This window comes from Mytilus trossulus, chromosome 7 (assembly GCF_036588685.1).
Source record: "Mytilus trossulus isolate FHL-02 chromosome 7, PNRI_Mtr1.1.1.hap1, whole genome shotgun sequence".
Taxonomy (NCBI): domain Eukaryota; kingdom Metazoa; phylum Mollusca; class Bivalvia; order Mytilida; family Mytilidae; genus Mytilus; species Mytilus trossulus.
This window is the reverse complement of record NC_086379.1, coordinates 23,962,358-23,978,743: the sequence shown is the minus strand read 5'-3', so window position 1 is coordinate 23,978,743 and position 16,386 is coordinate 23,962,358. Positions and strand designations below refer to the sequence as shown.

The 16,386-nt window shown below is 30.5% G+C and overlaps 1 protein-coding gene across 2 annotated transcripts; it reads left to right on the top strand.

Moving 5' to 3' along the window:
- Positions 1-3,680: 3,680 nt before the first annotated feature.
- On the top strand, positions 3,681-9,083 carry LOC134726913 (galactoside alpha-(1,2)-fucosyltransferase 1-like). 2 transcript variants are annotated; one of them, XM_063591314.1, is made up of 5 exons: positions 3,681-3,822; positions 4,955-5,008; positions 6,785-6,853; positions 7,590-7,631; positions 8,028-9,083. In XM_063591314.1, exons 2-5 carry the CDS (start codon positions 4,957-4,959, stop codon positions 8,576-8,578), a joined length of 714 nt encoding a protein of 237 aa, XP_063447384.1. In that variant the 5' UTR covers positions 3,681-3,822; positions 4,955-4,956; the 3' UTR covers positions 8,579-9,083. The 2 variants fall into 2 exon arrangements, with proteins under 2 accessions (XP_063447384.1, XP_063447383.1); XM_063591313.1 differs by having other exon boundaries at positions 3,683-3,822; positions 7,590-9,083.
- The last annotated feature ends 7,303 nt before the right edge of the window (positions 9,084-16,386 follow it).

The window sequence follows — 16,386 nt, the reverse complement described above, 5'->3', positions numbered from 1 at the left end:
AAGTTACTCGCAATCAATATATGCACGACCATAGTTATAAATTATTCACCTAGGTAGAACATATTTGCATAATTTATCAACTAAAAGGAGGTTATTATAAGCCATTTATATTTTACAGATTTTATATTCCGTATTTCTATTCTATTTCATAGTAAAAATGTTCCTTTATTCTAAATTTCTTATACTATTTTTTATAAAAAGATTATGTAAATCGTCATTAAATAAGACAAAAAATATTTCACAAGTAAATGCTATAAAGTTGTTGATTTTTTTTTTTAGTTCCTGTATCTTGTTATGCTATGATTCCTGTTTCTTTTTCGTTTTGAATTGTCAATCGCTTTATTGCGATAATCTTGTGTATTTAGATAGTTAAAATATCATCAGACCTAGACTTTTACTGTTTACAGTAGTAATATAACTACAATTCTACCTTTACTTTTTTTTATTTGCACTGAGATCTGAAAACAACTCACTATTACCTGTATTTCCCTTACCCTAATTCATATTTAAAGAAGTTCGCTTGTCAAATAAGTTTTGGAAATTTTGTCAGATGTTGTTGCTTTGTCTGTGCATTGCGGAATCCTCTGCAAATAAAACAAATTTTTGGTACAATATTTTTTGTTTTTTTTCTGATAGTCTCTTAAATAATGGCTTCTATTGTACATGTTATATGCTCTTTGTGGCACATTTAATAGAAATAAACATCTTCCTCTTCTTAATAGACTGATGAAAGTGGCATAAAACACCAACACTCAATCATTAATTTTTCAAAGATTTTCGGTTTGAGCGTATGTCAAGTTAAAAAACACCTTTTAAATAAAAAGTAAAATCACAAAAATACTGAACACCGATGAAAATTCAAAACGGAAAGTTCCTAATAATCAAATGGCAGAATCAAAAGCTTAAACACATCAAACGAATGAATAACAACTGTCATACACCTAACTTGGTACGGGCATTTTTGTATGTAGAAAATGGTGGATTTAACATTATTTTATACATGCTATAGCTAGCTAAACCTGTATATACAATATTGTTACTACCAGTAATGTTTGTTAGTTAAACAAAAGATGTCTCAGCATTTTCATATCCATTTACTATTTGAGAAAAACAATAAAGCAATAACTGGTTCTTGTTGCTATTTTCGCATTTGGTAAAACTTATAATTTCAAGCAAATCTAAAAAAAATAGTTTTAAATTTAGATAATTCTAAATCTGTTCTTTAGTAACCCATCAAAGGAGTAGGTTCAGTAAGACTCCTTTTTGGCCCCAAAATAAAGCAGTTTTACAAAATTGTGAAAATGTAATCATGAAGCTATTTATTAGAAGGTAGAATGATTCTGCTACATAAATATGGGCTGTTTTTTGACGATGCAATGCACATATATTGGGTACAAGCATCATAAAGTCATGCTAAATTACTGAAATCTTCATAAAATTTGCATTTTAGTTAGATTTTAGACGGTTTCTGTCTAAAATGAAAGTGGCCGCATTCGTGTTCATTCATAATATTGAAATACAAGTTGTATTTGATGATAATACATAATATATAAAAAGGTCAAGGATGAACACGGATGCGGCCACTTTCATTTTTGACAAAAACCATCTCAAAAGTGACGATTTTTGGCAAATTTGATAGATTTTTCATATTTTAGCTTGAATCAGAGCTTTTTTAATGACTTAATCAGTGAAAATCGTTCACAAAAACTAATTTAATCAATTAAAATAGACACTTAAGTGTTTAAAAAGTGTCTTAAATATGAAGTCAGATGAACTTGAAAATTGAGGCCAAAATCGGCCCTTACCGGACCTACTCCCTTATTTAAAAGAACAAAAAAAATCACCAGAAGTATATTATTCGTGAAAGTTTAAGCTCAAAACTTCATACTAACCTTTCATTCATCCTTTTCAAACTCTAAAAGAAAAATTATATAAAAAAAGTTAATATAGAAAGTAAATAAGAGATATTGATGTGACGTACATTTCAGTTATCATTATGGCTATATGATAGTTCCACAATTGTTAGTTTGCGGGCTCAATAAAAAAAAGCCTTTATCCTACACCCACCCTTTCTAGGTTCATATACAAAGAGTTTTTGTTAGTTATGACTTTATCAACGTACACATAAATCGGTCAGTGAATATAAAAATCATAAGAATTTTATGCAAAACTACATTTTAACAGCATTTTACAAACCATGTGTTGAAAGGCGCAGAATTATTTAAATATGTATTTGGTCATTTGGTCATAATATTTCTTCGGTTACTTTTGTTTTTCTCACAAATTAATTGGTAGGAATATTAAGCAAAACTTAGCATAAAAAAATAAAATTTGTGTTTCTATAATCAGAAATTGATAATGAACGTTTCACAATGAATATGTCACAAAATAAACCTATGAAAGATCTGCTTCTATTGGTACCAATTTGATTGAAACCCAACATGAAAAAGTCCCTTAATATTGTTTTAATGAAAAGTGGATGGATACAACTGTCATATTCCTGACTTGGTACACGGATTTTCTAAAGTACACGTAGAAACAAGATTTATGAAAAAAGACATTAAATCAAATACAAAGTTTGCTTTTTTCTATTTATTTATTAATTTAATACTTTTAACAAGTAGTCATAACAAATTAAATGAATCATTATCTGAAATGAAGTAATAATAAAATTGAGATTGGAAATTGGGAATGTGTAAAAGAGACAACGATACGACCATAGAAAAGACAACAGCAGAAGGTCACCAAAAGGTCTACTACTGTGAATTTATTTGTATTCGTTGGGTACCAATTTTCGTGGATTTCAAAATTAAATGTTCAAAAAACACCGAATTTTTTTTAGGCTTGTATGCAGATTTTGGCAAAACCACGAAATTAAATATCCACAAACATGTAAACTTTTCTCTATCCACGAAAATTGGTACATACGAAAATAAATGAATCCACAGTATGTAGCGAGAAATTCTCGCACCCGGAAGCGTCCTTCAGCTGGCCCCTCAACAAATGTATACTAGTTCAGTGATTTCACAATACATTTTTGAATGTGAGCCTAATTTATAAGCATACATTCTTTTAAATTTGTTTTTTTTTCAAAATACATTCTTTTTGATACTGGTTAGCTTAATTTAAATTTATTATTTTATTTTATACATTTGAACTCCTTCCCACAATAGAGAAGTCATTATTTTACATCAGATATCCAAACGGTTGTATTGGATTTCTTTGTAGACACACACAAGGAAATCTTAAAGCTTTGTTCGATTAAAATACACCAGTGATCAATGCAAATATACAATGCACACTTCTAACCGTACATTTTACACAGGTAAGCATGTTATTTAATTTCCAAAGATACTCATCGACTTAAACGAAACATAATAAGATGTTTTCATCATTGATCTAGACCATAATTACAAATAAAGACACTTCTTAAAAAAAAAACTTTATTTGAGTTCACTAAGCATGAAACTGACGAGAAAAAAGTAAAATCACAAAAATACTGAACTCAGAGGAAAATCAATTCGGAAAGTCCATAATCACATGGCAAAATCAAAACACTTACGAACATTCGGTAAATTTAAAAATAAACAAAATTTTAAGTGTGCAACCTATGCTTGCCTATTGTAATGTTAGATGCGTGAGCTCTGACTTAATATGATTGACTGTTGCAGTACTTCTTAGCAGAGTATATTCCTATGTTTACTGGTTACAACCAACGAAGCAAAAAGCCTTATTGCATTGACTTCCGGTTAGGGCACATGTACATACTATTTTGTATTATAGTAAAAGAGAAAGATGAATCGATGTAAATTTTAAAAGCAGGTAATTTTACTGGTTATTTAAATGTTGATTCGATTATGTGTATTTCATTTACGGTAAACAACGCTATGTATGCGTATGGCCTCGTCGAAGTTTCTAACACATAGAAAAAGTGACCAATAACTGTACACAGCCATATATGTCATCTATAGTCTTCTGGTATCCAGCTTTTGCTGTGATCGACCGGTTATATTCATATGTTAAATTCAATTCAATTCAATTTAAGTAATGTTGAGTCCATTAAAAACAAAGCCGACCAAAGCCGACGATTGATAAGAAAATTAACAAAACGTAAATATCAAATTGCAGGATAGACACATTATTCGTGTATTGTATGAAAATAAAGAATGTGTACTTGTGTACCCGCTTCGAAATAGGAGAAAAGCTGTCGTACAAGTATATTATTTTCACAATGTACAAATGACACAAGGATAGCTATTCAAATAATAAATTGTTAATATGAGCAATGTAGGATATAATTATAGTAATAATTGAGTGCAATGAGGCCGATTTAATATTAAAAGGATATGATATTAAGTTTATTTCAAAATACGGAAACTAAAAAATAGCTATAGTTTTTGTATCTTGCCTGACAAGGGCCCATGATTGGAAAATAAAATAATGTCTAATGTCTAATGTCTAATGTCTAATGTCTATTCTACTAGATCAACTATTGCGTGTGAAATTTTTCACAATAAAAAATATATATGTTGATAAAATGAAATAATTGCTCGTAGAAACGAATATTTGTTCATAGAAATAAAATATATATATCAAATACATCAAAATATGTATTCATTAAAACAAATTATGATAAAGAATAAATATATGTTCATTAAAGATTTTTTGTTCATAAAAACAAGTTATTGTTTGTAAAAACAAAAACATGTTCATAACAATAAATTATGTATTCATGAAAACCTGAAATCCAATCATAAAATCAAAATATATTCATTTAATAAATCAAAATATTCATTCATAAAATCAAAATGTTGATGCAAATACAAGAAAAACTAGGAGATTACGAATGTCTTTTGCAAAATGTCTGAAGTCTCAAATGAGTCTGTAATGAGTTCATGAGAATTGAGTTTTATTCATATATATTCATATGTTTTGCCTCTTTTGATTTACATAGATATGGGATCCAGTTGGAGAATTGTCAGCTGTTTTTTCTCTTCGATCAGATTTGGTAAGTAATTTCATTTTTTATATTAATTTTTTTTTTAAATTTCGTTAGCCTGTGTGTTATACATTTTTAAACAGTATAATTATAAAATAGATAAGAACTCAAAAAAACTAAGAGTCAACGGGCCATAATATGAAGCAATATATTTTTGGTAAAAATCGACTTTTACTACACGTACCACTAGTGGAGAATAGACGAAGTGAAGATATACCTTTATTACTATATATATATATATATATATTTATCTTACCTCATATAAATTTCAAGGAATTTATGATTGGTTAAAATCGTCCTCGTGGAAACCGTGTATATTTAATATTAGGTAAGTTGGGAGGCGGGGCTTATTTTATACACGGTTAGTGGTTGAGTTACGTCCCTTTATATTCATATAAGGTAATAAGGAGGCGGGCTTATTTAATACACGTTTGGTAGTGGTGTTACGTCCCATTAGAAAAACAAAACAGTGCTGAGAAGAAATCGTAAAGGTTTCAACAGACAAAGAATAAAACATATTTAAATCCAACAAGTTGTAATTGTTTGCAACTGTTTTTGAAGGATCAAAGGAAGTAGTTTTTTAATCATGTTAATGCTAGCTGTATTGAAGACTTGCAGGCTCATTTAATCTAATTTTTACATGTTAAGATAGTCGGTAAGATAAAATCGTTACATAGTGTGCTAGTGACGTAATACGGTATATATGGGGTCAGTAAATGCCATATGGGGATTCGAGCGTCGCTCTCATCCCATATGAAATTTACCAACCCCATTTATACTGTATTAGGGCACTAGCACACTATGTTACTAATAATATTTACACATCGATAGAGCCAAAAGGTCACCCCTAATATACCTTCTGAAGTCGCAATTGAGATATCCTTCTTGTTTAATTCTAAATATTTTTGTTGATCAAGTCACATTGCGCATATTAGTTTTCAATGTTTTTGACTGGTGTATGATCCTACTTTGCAAAATCAATTGATGAATAAATGTCAAAATCAATTAATTAACACTTTGATACATTTTGGACAGTAACCATGATACGCCAAAGTCAATAATATAAGTCATAGACATATTATATTGACCGATTGACGTTTACAGACAAGTGAAAAACGATATAAAATACGGAATGGAGATCGAAGTATGGCCAACTTAAACAAATATTTAATACGAAAACAGAAACGTTCCAGAGCCTCGTATTAAAAAACCATAAACCATCGAGTTTATATATATATTGTTTGTATGCGCATCGATATCAAACTTTATTCGACTGCTTCCGAACTGTTGACTTTGATCGTGTTTTTTTTTCTAATTCAAAAGTTCGTAAGTTGTTATTATACTATCTCAAAATCATTTCATCCTATATAACCACCTATATTGTAAACATTTTCTTTCAAATATATAATTTATGTGGGTGTTGGTGGCAAATTCGGCCTCAGCTTGTTATGTACAGATGTGTTTTTTCACAGAGGTTATATTTAAAATATTTTATTTTTGTACTACTTTTCAACTCTTCCGAAACAAATACAAAAATTTCCAGAAATATAATACATGGCTTTGTATCAGGGTCTTAACAAAGACTTTTTGTAATATATACTCATTTATTTTTCAGCAAGTATTATGTATGTGTCTTATTTTAACATGTCTATACACTTCGAATTAATCGTAATTTGGTATTAAGAACACACAAAAAAATTAACAACTTGCTGAACTCTATCTTGCATTATTCTAATATGTAATCTGTGAATGCAATTTCTATTTTATGGACTATATGTTTTTCAGTATACGTAAAAATGGTACACATAAATGTTTGGAACATAAGTGGTCATTGCCATCGTCTTCTACAAAATAGTGAGTAAAACTTAATGATGATATATTAAAAAAAAAGTTTAAAACATGGTGTCACTATTTTGTTAAAAATCACATTTGACTATGATGCCTTTCAAATTCTCGAGAGATTCGGATTTATTTCAGAATGACATGTGAGGCGTTGAGAACAATGACAGTGTTGTACTTAAGGTGCCACTTGAGTTATACAAGCTTGTTTGAATTTGAGATTTTATGGCAAAAGGAATTTCTTACTTAGTCTTCCACTTTTAAAAAAAATACCTGTCTCCGTAGTCAAAGTGCGATGATGTACTCGAGTTGATTATTTCCAAGCACAGGGCAAGACGAGAACACATTCTTACAAATTTCAAACTATAAATACTGATTTTTTGGGTTTTATTTGCATAATATTTGAAGCGTTAATATATATTCAAACAATATTGAAGTCTATTATATTACAAATTATGGTGTAATAACATTTCGTTAATGCAAGTATAGACGAAAATATCGGGCATTTAGGACTGTCTGTGCTTTGTATTTGTTAGTTTAGAGAGTAACGTGTGAAGGAAAATTTAAGTTATTAGACATATTCCAGTATTTAGGCGTGACACCGTGATTGGTTATTTTCTACCAACTCTGTACAGTTCGTTTTACTTTTGATTTCTATTCATGAAAAAAAAGGTTTTTTATAACTAATGAATTGAAATAGTTCTGGTTGCCAAATTACAACTATTAATAACTCATATTTTTTCTTTAACAGGAACAGCGAGAAAACTTGCAGTCATTTGCATGCTTTTAACAGGTATTTATTACACATTTTTTAACCAACAGTCTCTTCCTGACTCACCCTACCAAGATCTTTCAGAAAAATATAATTGCAGTTCGATTGCTCATCTAGATAAGATAGGAATCAAAAGAAACAAATCTGTGTGTGTAAAATTCGCTGGAGGATTAGGAAATCAAATGTTTGCTTTTTGTTTTGGATACACTATTGCTCGAAAGAAAAACATGCATTTAGTATTAACAAGAGAACATATTTTAACACAGTATTTCAAATTAGTGCCATATCATTGGAAGAATTATGATTTAAATGCAGGTATTTGTGGTTGTTTACCATTGATTGAGGATAAAGGATTCGCTTGTGGATATGACAAAAAATTAGAACATTTACCAAGTGACGAAGATTTATCATTTTTAGGATTTTTCCAGTCCTGGAGATATTGGAAACACTATGAGAATGAACTGAGACAGATACTTCAGTTTCAAGATAATATTTTACATGAAGCGAAATCTCAATTTCATAATATTCTTTCAAAACACAAAAATTATCAAGGTATAACAACAATAGGGGTTCATATACGTAGATTCGAAAGATATGATACAGATGAATTTGGTAAAAACAATGCACCGAAAGAGTATATAATTCATGCCATGGACTATTTCAGAAATCTGTATAAAAAGTGTTTATTTCTGATATTTTCAATTAAGATGAAGTGGACTAAAAAGAATATTCCACAAACTGATGATATTTTCCTTGTCGAAGGAAATTCAGCACCAGTGGATCTTGCGATGTTAACACTTACGAATCATACCATAATGACCGTCGGAACATTTGGCTGGATGGCTGGATGGATGACACAGGGGAAGACAGTTTACTACAAGCATCCGGACACGCCTGGATCAGAGTTTTCTAAACTTTATTCGAACTATTCTGATCATTTCTATCCGGGATGGATTCCCATGGAATAAATTAAGTGAGCGACGATACGCGTCTGGTCTTGGGTCTTTTAACGTGTATAATGACGGCTTGTGTCTTCTAAGGTGTCTAATGACGGTTTGTGTCTTCTAAAGTGTCTAATGACGGGTTATGTCGTCTAAAGTGTCTAGATGGCTTGTGTCTTCTAAAAGTGTATCATGGCAGTAGTGACTGATAGTTCTATACTAACTTCAATCTGAAAGAAATACATTTCATGATTTTTACGAAACATCTAAAATTGTTTATAAATTATTTGTAGTAGTTGAACTTACCGTAAAATCTTTAGCACAATTTCTGGACATACATTAAGGATTTTAGCTATAATTTTGAGGGCTTGGTCACTTTTGGGTGATACAAATAAACGACCGTATGAACTAAAGCAGCATTTGCTAGTATTAGGGCTTAAATACATGAAAAACGCATTTGTTGTGTTCTTGAATTTCTTCCCCGGCATTTCATTTGTATACTTTTTAATGTATATAAATAAAGATTAAAACAAATCAGCTGTATTGCTTTACAGAGATGTGTTTCGCATTAAAAAGTAACTTTTTCTATATTGTAAGTAGCCAATATATCGTAACCCATCTAAATAAAGGCAATAAATAGTATTATACAGCTGTTTAAAAGTCATAATTCGATTTGAGTGAAATAAATCCAGTTCATTAAACCACAACAGAGGGAAACAACGGAACAAGATAAATACTGAACTGCTATAACAAAAACGAATAAAAACACAGAAACGAACTATTTGATAACAACTGCTATATTCCTAACTTGCTATAAGACATTTTAAGAAAAATGGTAGGTTGAACCTGGTTTTATGGCTAGCGAAATCCCCAGCGTATATGACAATGTTAAAATTACATCAAAATTGATATCATTGCGTTACAGGAACACAGTACAAATAAATATACGAACTCTCAGGACAGAGAAATATACAACAACAAAAAAACAGGACATTTAAACATGTAAACCCCAGACAAACTACGACCCCCTTAAATTAATTTACAACAGTCCAATATATTTATGAACTGTGCATCTCACGAATGTATCAACGTTACAAAAATTGATGTCACAGGTAAATTTCGAAAACCTGGATATAAATTAAATATTTAATGGTGTTAATTTGTGAATTGTTCTCGTAGTTCAGTATTGTTGTGATTTTCTTTAATTTTTTTTGTACTTTCTAATCATTACAAAATATTTAATATAAAATTGTATTAGTAATGGTGTAAGTATTTGTATTTTCTAAAAAGATAGAAACAAATTGAATCAAAACCACAAACGATGAGACATAACACAATATCCTACCAGAATTACAAATAAAACTTCAAAACTAAATATAAAAATATTGGATATATGAAAACTGACACGTCTATTCGAATGTACACTCGGAAAAACAGTCGTAGACCAGCATACTAGACGACGTAGATGGTAAACCACAATCTAAAAAATGGTGAAAATGTCGTATAGATCAAATATTGATGGTGTTCATACATTTACAAAGCGTCTTGTTGAAAGTTCGTCCTCCCACTACTCTGTTGGAGCAGTTTCTGTGTAAGGAGTACACTTGTGTATGTGAAGTCCGTATAATGTGAACATGTACAAGCATTAGTTAGTGCTGAAAAACGGAAAACTGATACTTAGTAAGTTGAAATAGTTCTGTTTATTATAGATTTTAGTATTACTGTGTCTATCTGCGTCAATATTGATGAAAAGGTCAAGGTATGAAGCAGTCTTCTAGCATCAGTGGTATCCTAATTTCAGATCACTGGGATATATAAAATGTAATTTTTTGTAAGAATTTGACAAAGTTAAGAAGTTCTCGGCAGGTCACTGGAGACGCTCTTTCGTCGAAATATAAAAAAAAATCGTAAAGTAGATTTATACAAGAAGAAAAAGATCCCTATGCTAGAAAACACGCCCCAAGAGTCTTCAAGTGAAACGGATTATGTACCTCCTTTGTTTGACATACAAAGATAAAACAATCATCTGATTAAAAAAAAATAACGGATCTCAAGAAAACGATGATTATCATGAAACTATGGTTTACGTTGCAAATGGTGATAAGTTTAGGGAGCAACCATTTACCTTCAAAAAAGGGTTTAATGTTTTGTGCAAACATATTTGTTTTTGGTTTTTGAACGCTATCAATCAAATTATTTTTTAACAAAATGAAACACTATAAGGTATTGGGCAAACCTGAATTCAGAATAATGCTTTGTCATCTGCATGACCACAATTGTAAAATGATTTTGTTAATTTGGCAAATTGTATGATCACTTGGTTATTAATATCGAAATGGTTATAAAGTGCTTAGTAAACTTCATGCACTCTTGATATCTGTGTTGGTGTTTGTTTCGTTTATTGCATGTTATAGATGTGAACATCTACTTGGCTAAAATAATAATTTAAAATTTGATCCATCCAAGCTTTAGTGGTACAATTTAAATTGTATTCCCGCTCAATGAAAAAATATCTCCACAATTAAAAAAGAAGCATTATTAACATCAAAGTTTTGTCTTTTGAAAATAGTTATCACTAAACTAGAACCCATGATGATTGTTCTTACGTTATCCCGTACGACTTTCATTTGTAACACTATTTACAGTAGTGATACACAACCTGATAAAGTATTAGAATTCAAATCCATGTGGTTCTCAAGGTGCAAGATAGACTCGTCGAAATAAGGCGATAGCAGTTTACTGAAAACAGATGTTTACAAATCAAATAACAAAAATATAGAGGAAAATTATAAACGGTAAGTCCTTATGCATATGGCAAAATCAAAAGCTCAAACACATCAAATGAATGGATAACAACAATCATATTTGTACTTGGTACAGGTATTTTTTCATGTAAAAAAATGTGGATTAGACCTGGTTTTAAAGCTAGCTAAACTTCTCACTATGTGTGAACAATAAACAAACAGACATATTAGGTAAATATTTCGAAAAAGGGGGAACATCAGTCAACATTGTTTTATAAACTTGATCGCTATAAAAAGAAAGTATGTCAACAAAGAAAAAACAAAAAAGTTTATAGACAAAGCATATACGCAAAAAAGAACGACCAGAATACCAAAAATTACCAAAGCACAATAACAAACTGACAGCATGTACCGAGCCTTTCAAATTAAATAAATCAGGGTAACAAACAAACACTTTAAGAGTCGCATGAACATCAGAAATGAGCGAGACCTGGCGTTTCATGCCATAAAAATAAGACACAAGGTACAAGTAAAGAACGTGAGTACTAACAGCTAACTAAAGTCATTGTGTTATACATCTGAATCAGAAGACTTAAATATGTTTATGTTAAAGTGGTATCTTAGTATTGAAAACGAAGGAGAACAATTTGAGTTATCTATCTTTGCACTTTTGAAGATCAGAACAAGACGGACGAAAGTCATCTGAATAAAAAAAAGAATAATGGATTTCAAAGAAAAGCTGTTTTGTATAAAGGTCATTGTAATTTCCTTTTTTATAGTGAATTACGTGTTTATCATGAAACTATGGTAAACGTTGCTTATCGTAATAGTTTGATGATAAATTAAATTCGATACGGACAGAACATTTATATTTACACATGATGGGATCACATATTGTATCTGTCGCTGATTTCCTTGAAGATCGTCAGCTCTTCATTATGTTATTGGTTTAACGTTTGTTGGAATACTTTTATTAAATAATCCAACTTTTTCGATACAGACTTGTTCTGAATGCTGTATTACATACATCAAATGTGAATATAGGACCAATATTTCCAATACGGACTTGCAATGATGTGAATATGGGGCCAAATTTCCAATACGGACTGGCAATGAATCCTGAATTACATGCACAATATATATAGTTACATGTAATTTAGGTTTCATTGCAAGTCCGTATTGGAAATATTGGACTGGGTCTTAAAGCAATATAGATAACGTGATTTATATGACCAGGCCGATGTCGCCAGTATGACACATGCCGCTGTTTTAGTATTAGGGCGGTTTTCATCGTATTAATTAATGATATTTTATATTTTTGTTTATACATATGACAAATCTGTACTAATACATCCCGTCATTGTGTTATTGTGCTATTGTACAACAAATTTTATTCTTGTCTTTCATTTTTGCTAATGTGCATCGAATTGTCTATATTCCTCTTGATGTTTATTTCATATATATACTGTAAACCAACTTATTTTCGCAGATACTTTATTTCGCGTTTTACCTTGTCTTGACTACTTCGCGGCTATTTAAATTCGCGATTATCTGATTTACTTGATGAAGTTTATTAAGGAAAGATCAAAGACTAACATATTCACGACGATTTATATTCGCGTTATTTTTCTACTCGCGAAAATCGCGAAAATAAATCGCTCGCGAAAATAAGTTTGTTTACAGTATATATATATATATATATATATATATATGACGTGGCTCTATACTTTTCCATCCCGTCATTGTGTTATTGTGCTATGGTAAATTTTGGTATTCATGTCTTTTATTTTTAAAAATGTACTTTACCTTTATGCCTTTTTTGCCTTTTTGTTACATGTTTGTTTGCGTTATAGTGATTGAGATTATAACACGGTATTGACTGTTGTGACCTTATTTTTGACATTTTTTCCCGATATGTCAGTTTGTTTCGTTCACACATCGTTGTCAATATAAGAATTTTGATTTGACTCTCATAAAAGTGAGCAATTTAGCTAGCTTTAACACCAGGTTTTATTCAGCATTTTCGACATAATAATAAGCATGTACTATGTCAGGAATATATGACAATTGTTTTCTATTCGTTTGATGTGTTTGAACTTTTGATTTTGCTATTTGATAATTTTCCGTTTTAAATTTTCCTCGGATTTCAGTATTTTTTTTATTTTACTAAAAAAAACATATAGTTTGATTTTTCTTGATTCTCATTGGTTGATTTAGTCACATTTTTCCATACATAATCTATATTTCTCACTTTTGTTTTGCATATTAATTCGACGTTACAATTTTAAAAAATGATCTTGACTCTGTTTTACCATGGTAAAAATAGTAACATCGAGTCAAAATAGTAACATCGAGTCAATATTATTTTCAAACTTAGACTATTTACATATATAATATATACATTAAGAACCTTTTTCACTCAGTAAAATGCGTTATATGGACCTGTTAGATTATATTGAGTCACCGACTTCGTCATTGGTCAATATAATCCGTACTGGTCCATTTATAACGTGCACTCCTCTAAATTTCATAATTGACAAATATATAATTTCTGCAATTTATCACAAATTGATACATTACAATTTAGGGGGACATGAATAATATAAAATATATAGGTAAAATTAATTAATGTTGATAGTAAAATTGCAATAGTTTATCATAAATAATTTTGAAAGTAAGTTTGCAATATTTTATCACAATTATTTTCATCAGCAATAAATATGTAAATATTTAATATGTCAATTGCTTTTTTGCTTTACGGTTGAACATATGAAAATTATGCAAAATCTAGAAGGATTTTTCAAGTTATAGATTTTGGTTCTGAGTGAATTAAGCTAAGTAAAATTTGCATTACAACTTTATCATTTTTTAAGCAGATAACTTTTTGTCTTTGAATTCATTTCAGGTTCACATGTAATTTCGATTCGCATTACCTAATACGAATTAGTATAATTCGCATTCGAAACGTTTAACGTCCTAACGTCAATTCTAATTCGAAATTGCAATGCGCGTCAAATTCGCTAAACTGTCCAAACAGCGTTTACTTTTTATTTGTATTTATAAAAGCGTATTTCTAATGCGAATTGGATAACACGAATAAGCGAATTCGAATCAATTCGAATTAAAAAGAAAAGTGTGTGAACGCGATTAGCGAATTCGATTCGAATTCAATTTGTATGAATTAAATGTACGTGTGAACGAGACATTAATTTCTTTACCTGAGGTATACTTTTAGCATTACAACTCATTATGAATGCAACCTAACAATAAATCTCTTAAACCGAAAACTTTATTATAAAAATTGAGAATGAAATGGCTTATTTTGGTATTGTTTCACAACTATGCTGAAGAAAAGAAGAAGAAAGAAACAAACAAAAGTTGCCCGTTGTAGGTTGAGCTTTTTAAGATTTAGGAACAAAAAGTCAGATTATGGGCAATAATATAAACTGCTCTGCTCATATTTCGACGAATGGTGGTTGAATTTAAAAAAAAACGCTTTTTCGTTCGGTAAGCGTTTTTTTTATGTTGAAGTGTTCACTTCTCGTCCAATTACAAGTGAATTTGTTACAATTTCATGAGTTTTCCTTTTTAGATCACCTGGCCATATGGGCCCAGTGAGCTTTTCTCATCATTTGGCGTCTGTCATCCGTCGTTCTGCGTTAACTTTTACACAATCTTCTCCCCTGAAACTACTGAGACAAATTTAACCAAACTTGGTTAAGTTCATTATAAGGGTATCAAGTTTAAAAATATGTCCAATGATCCCGCCTGCCATACAAGAATGCCGAAATGGCAAAAAAAATAACAAAGGGATGAAATTAAGTTTTTGTCATATATTTTGGAAATTAAAGCATTTTGAGCAAATTTGGACATGGATTTAAATGTTCATCAGGTTTAGAACTATCTGTCCTGAAATTTTCATACAAGAAAAGCCGTTGTTGGGTTGCTGCCCCTGAAAGGGTAATTTTAAGGAAATTTTGTAGTTTACGATTATCATCTTGAATATTATTATAGATAGAGATCAGCTGAAAAAGCAATATTTTTCACCAAAGTAAGATCTACAAATAAGTCAAACATGATCAAAATGGCAAATTGACCACAAAATGAGTTCTTGTCCATTAAATTAAAATTTAACAATTTTCGTAAATTTTTGTAATCTTTGACAAAAGTCTCCTGAAACAACCCAACCAAGTCAAATTTAACCAAACTTGGCCACAATTAGCATCTCTAAAACTAAGGCAAGAGTATAACAGTTGCATTATTTCATGCATCAATTGTAAATCAAAATGTCAAGTGAGCGATACAGGCTCCTTAGAGCCTCTTTTTGAATTGCTCAGGTTGATCATATGCCAGTAAGCATCCTACTGCCAAACAACTTCTGCTGAACTTTTTCGTGTTGTATATTGCATGTATTGAATACCTTAATTTATCACATAAATTTGTTTCAAAGTACATCATTCTATTCGCATCCTATTCATTTCTATAATTCTATTTTCTCGAAATAACTACTGATGGTTGGTTAAATAGCAAAATTTATGACAAACGCGATGATTTTAATTTTCCTATAGTCAACTTTCCATTTCTGTGTAGGAACATCCCAGCGGCAACAGCATATGGAGTATATGTGTCTCAATTGATATGTTAATCTAGAGCTAGCTCAAGGTACGTTGATTTTGTTGAACGAGGATTAATGCTTTGCTTTGAATCAATCAAATTAAGGTCATCACTCAAGAAATTTTATGGTCGACATCATGAGCTTATTGGCCGTAATTATGAAAGTGTGTCAGAAATCATATCTGATATTCTTCCTTAGTCATAATAGTGAGTTTGGTATATAGTTATTGCCTTCTTTAATCATTCACAGCAATTTTAGGCATCGACTCTAATTCAATATGTGCAAGTGCCTTTGTTTTTTTTTATATTTTATATGATCTTTTATCATTTTTTATATCTCACCTGTTTCGCTCATCCGGCAAAAAGGGCCAAGTGAGTTTTTCTCATCACTTGGCGTTCGTCCTCCGTCTTCTTCGTCATTTGTCGTCTGTTAACTTTAATAAAAATCTTCTTCTCTGAAACCACTGCGCCAAATTT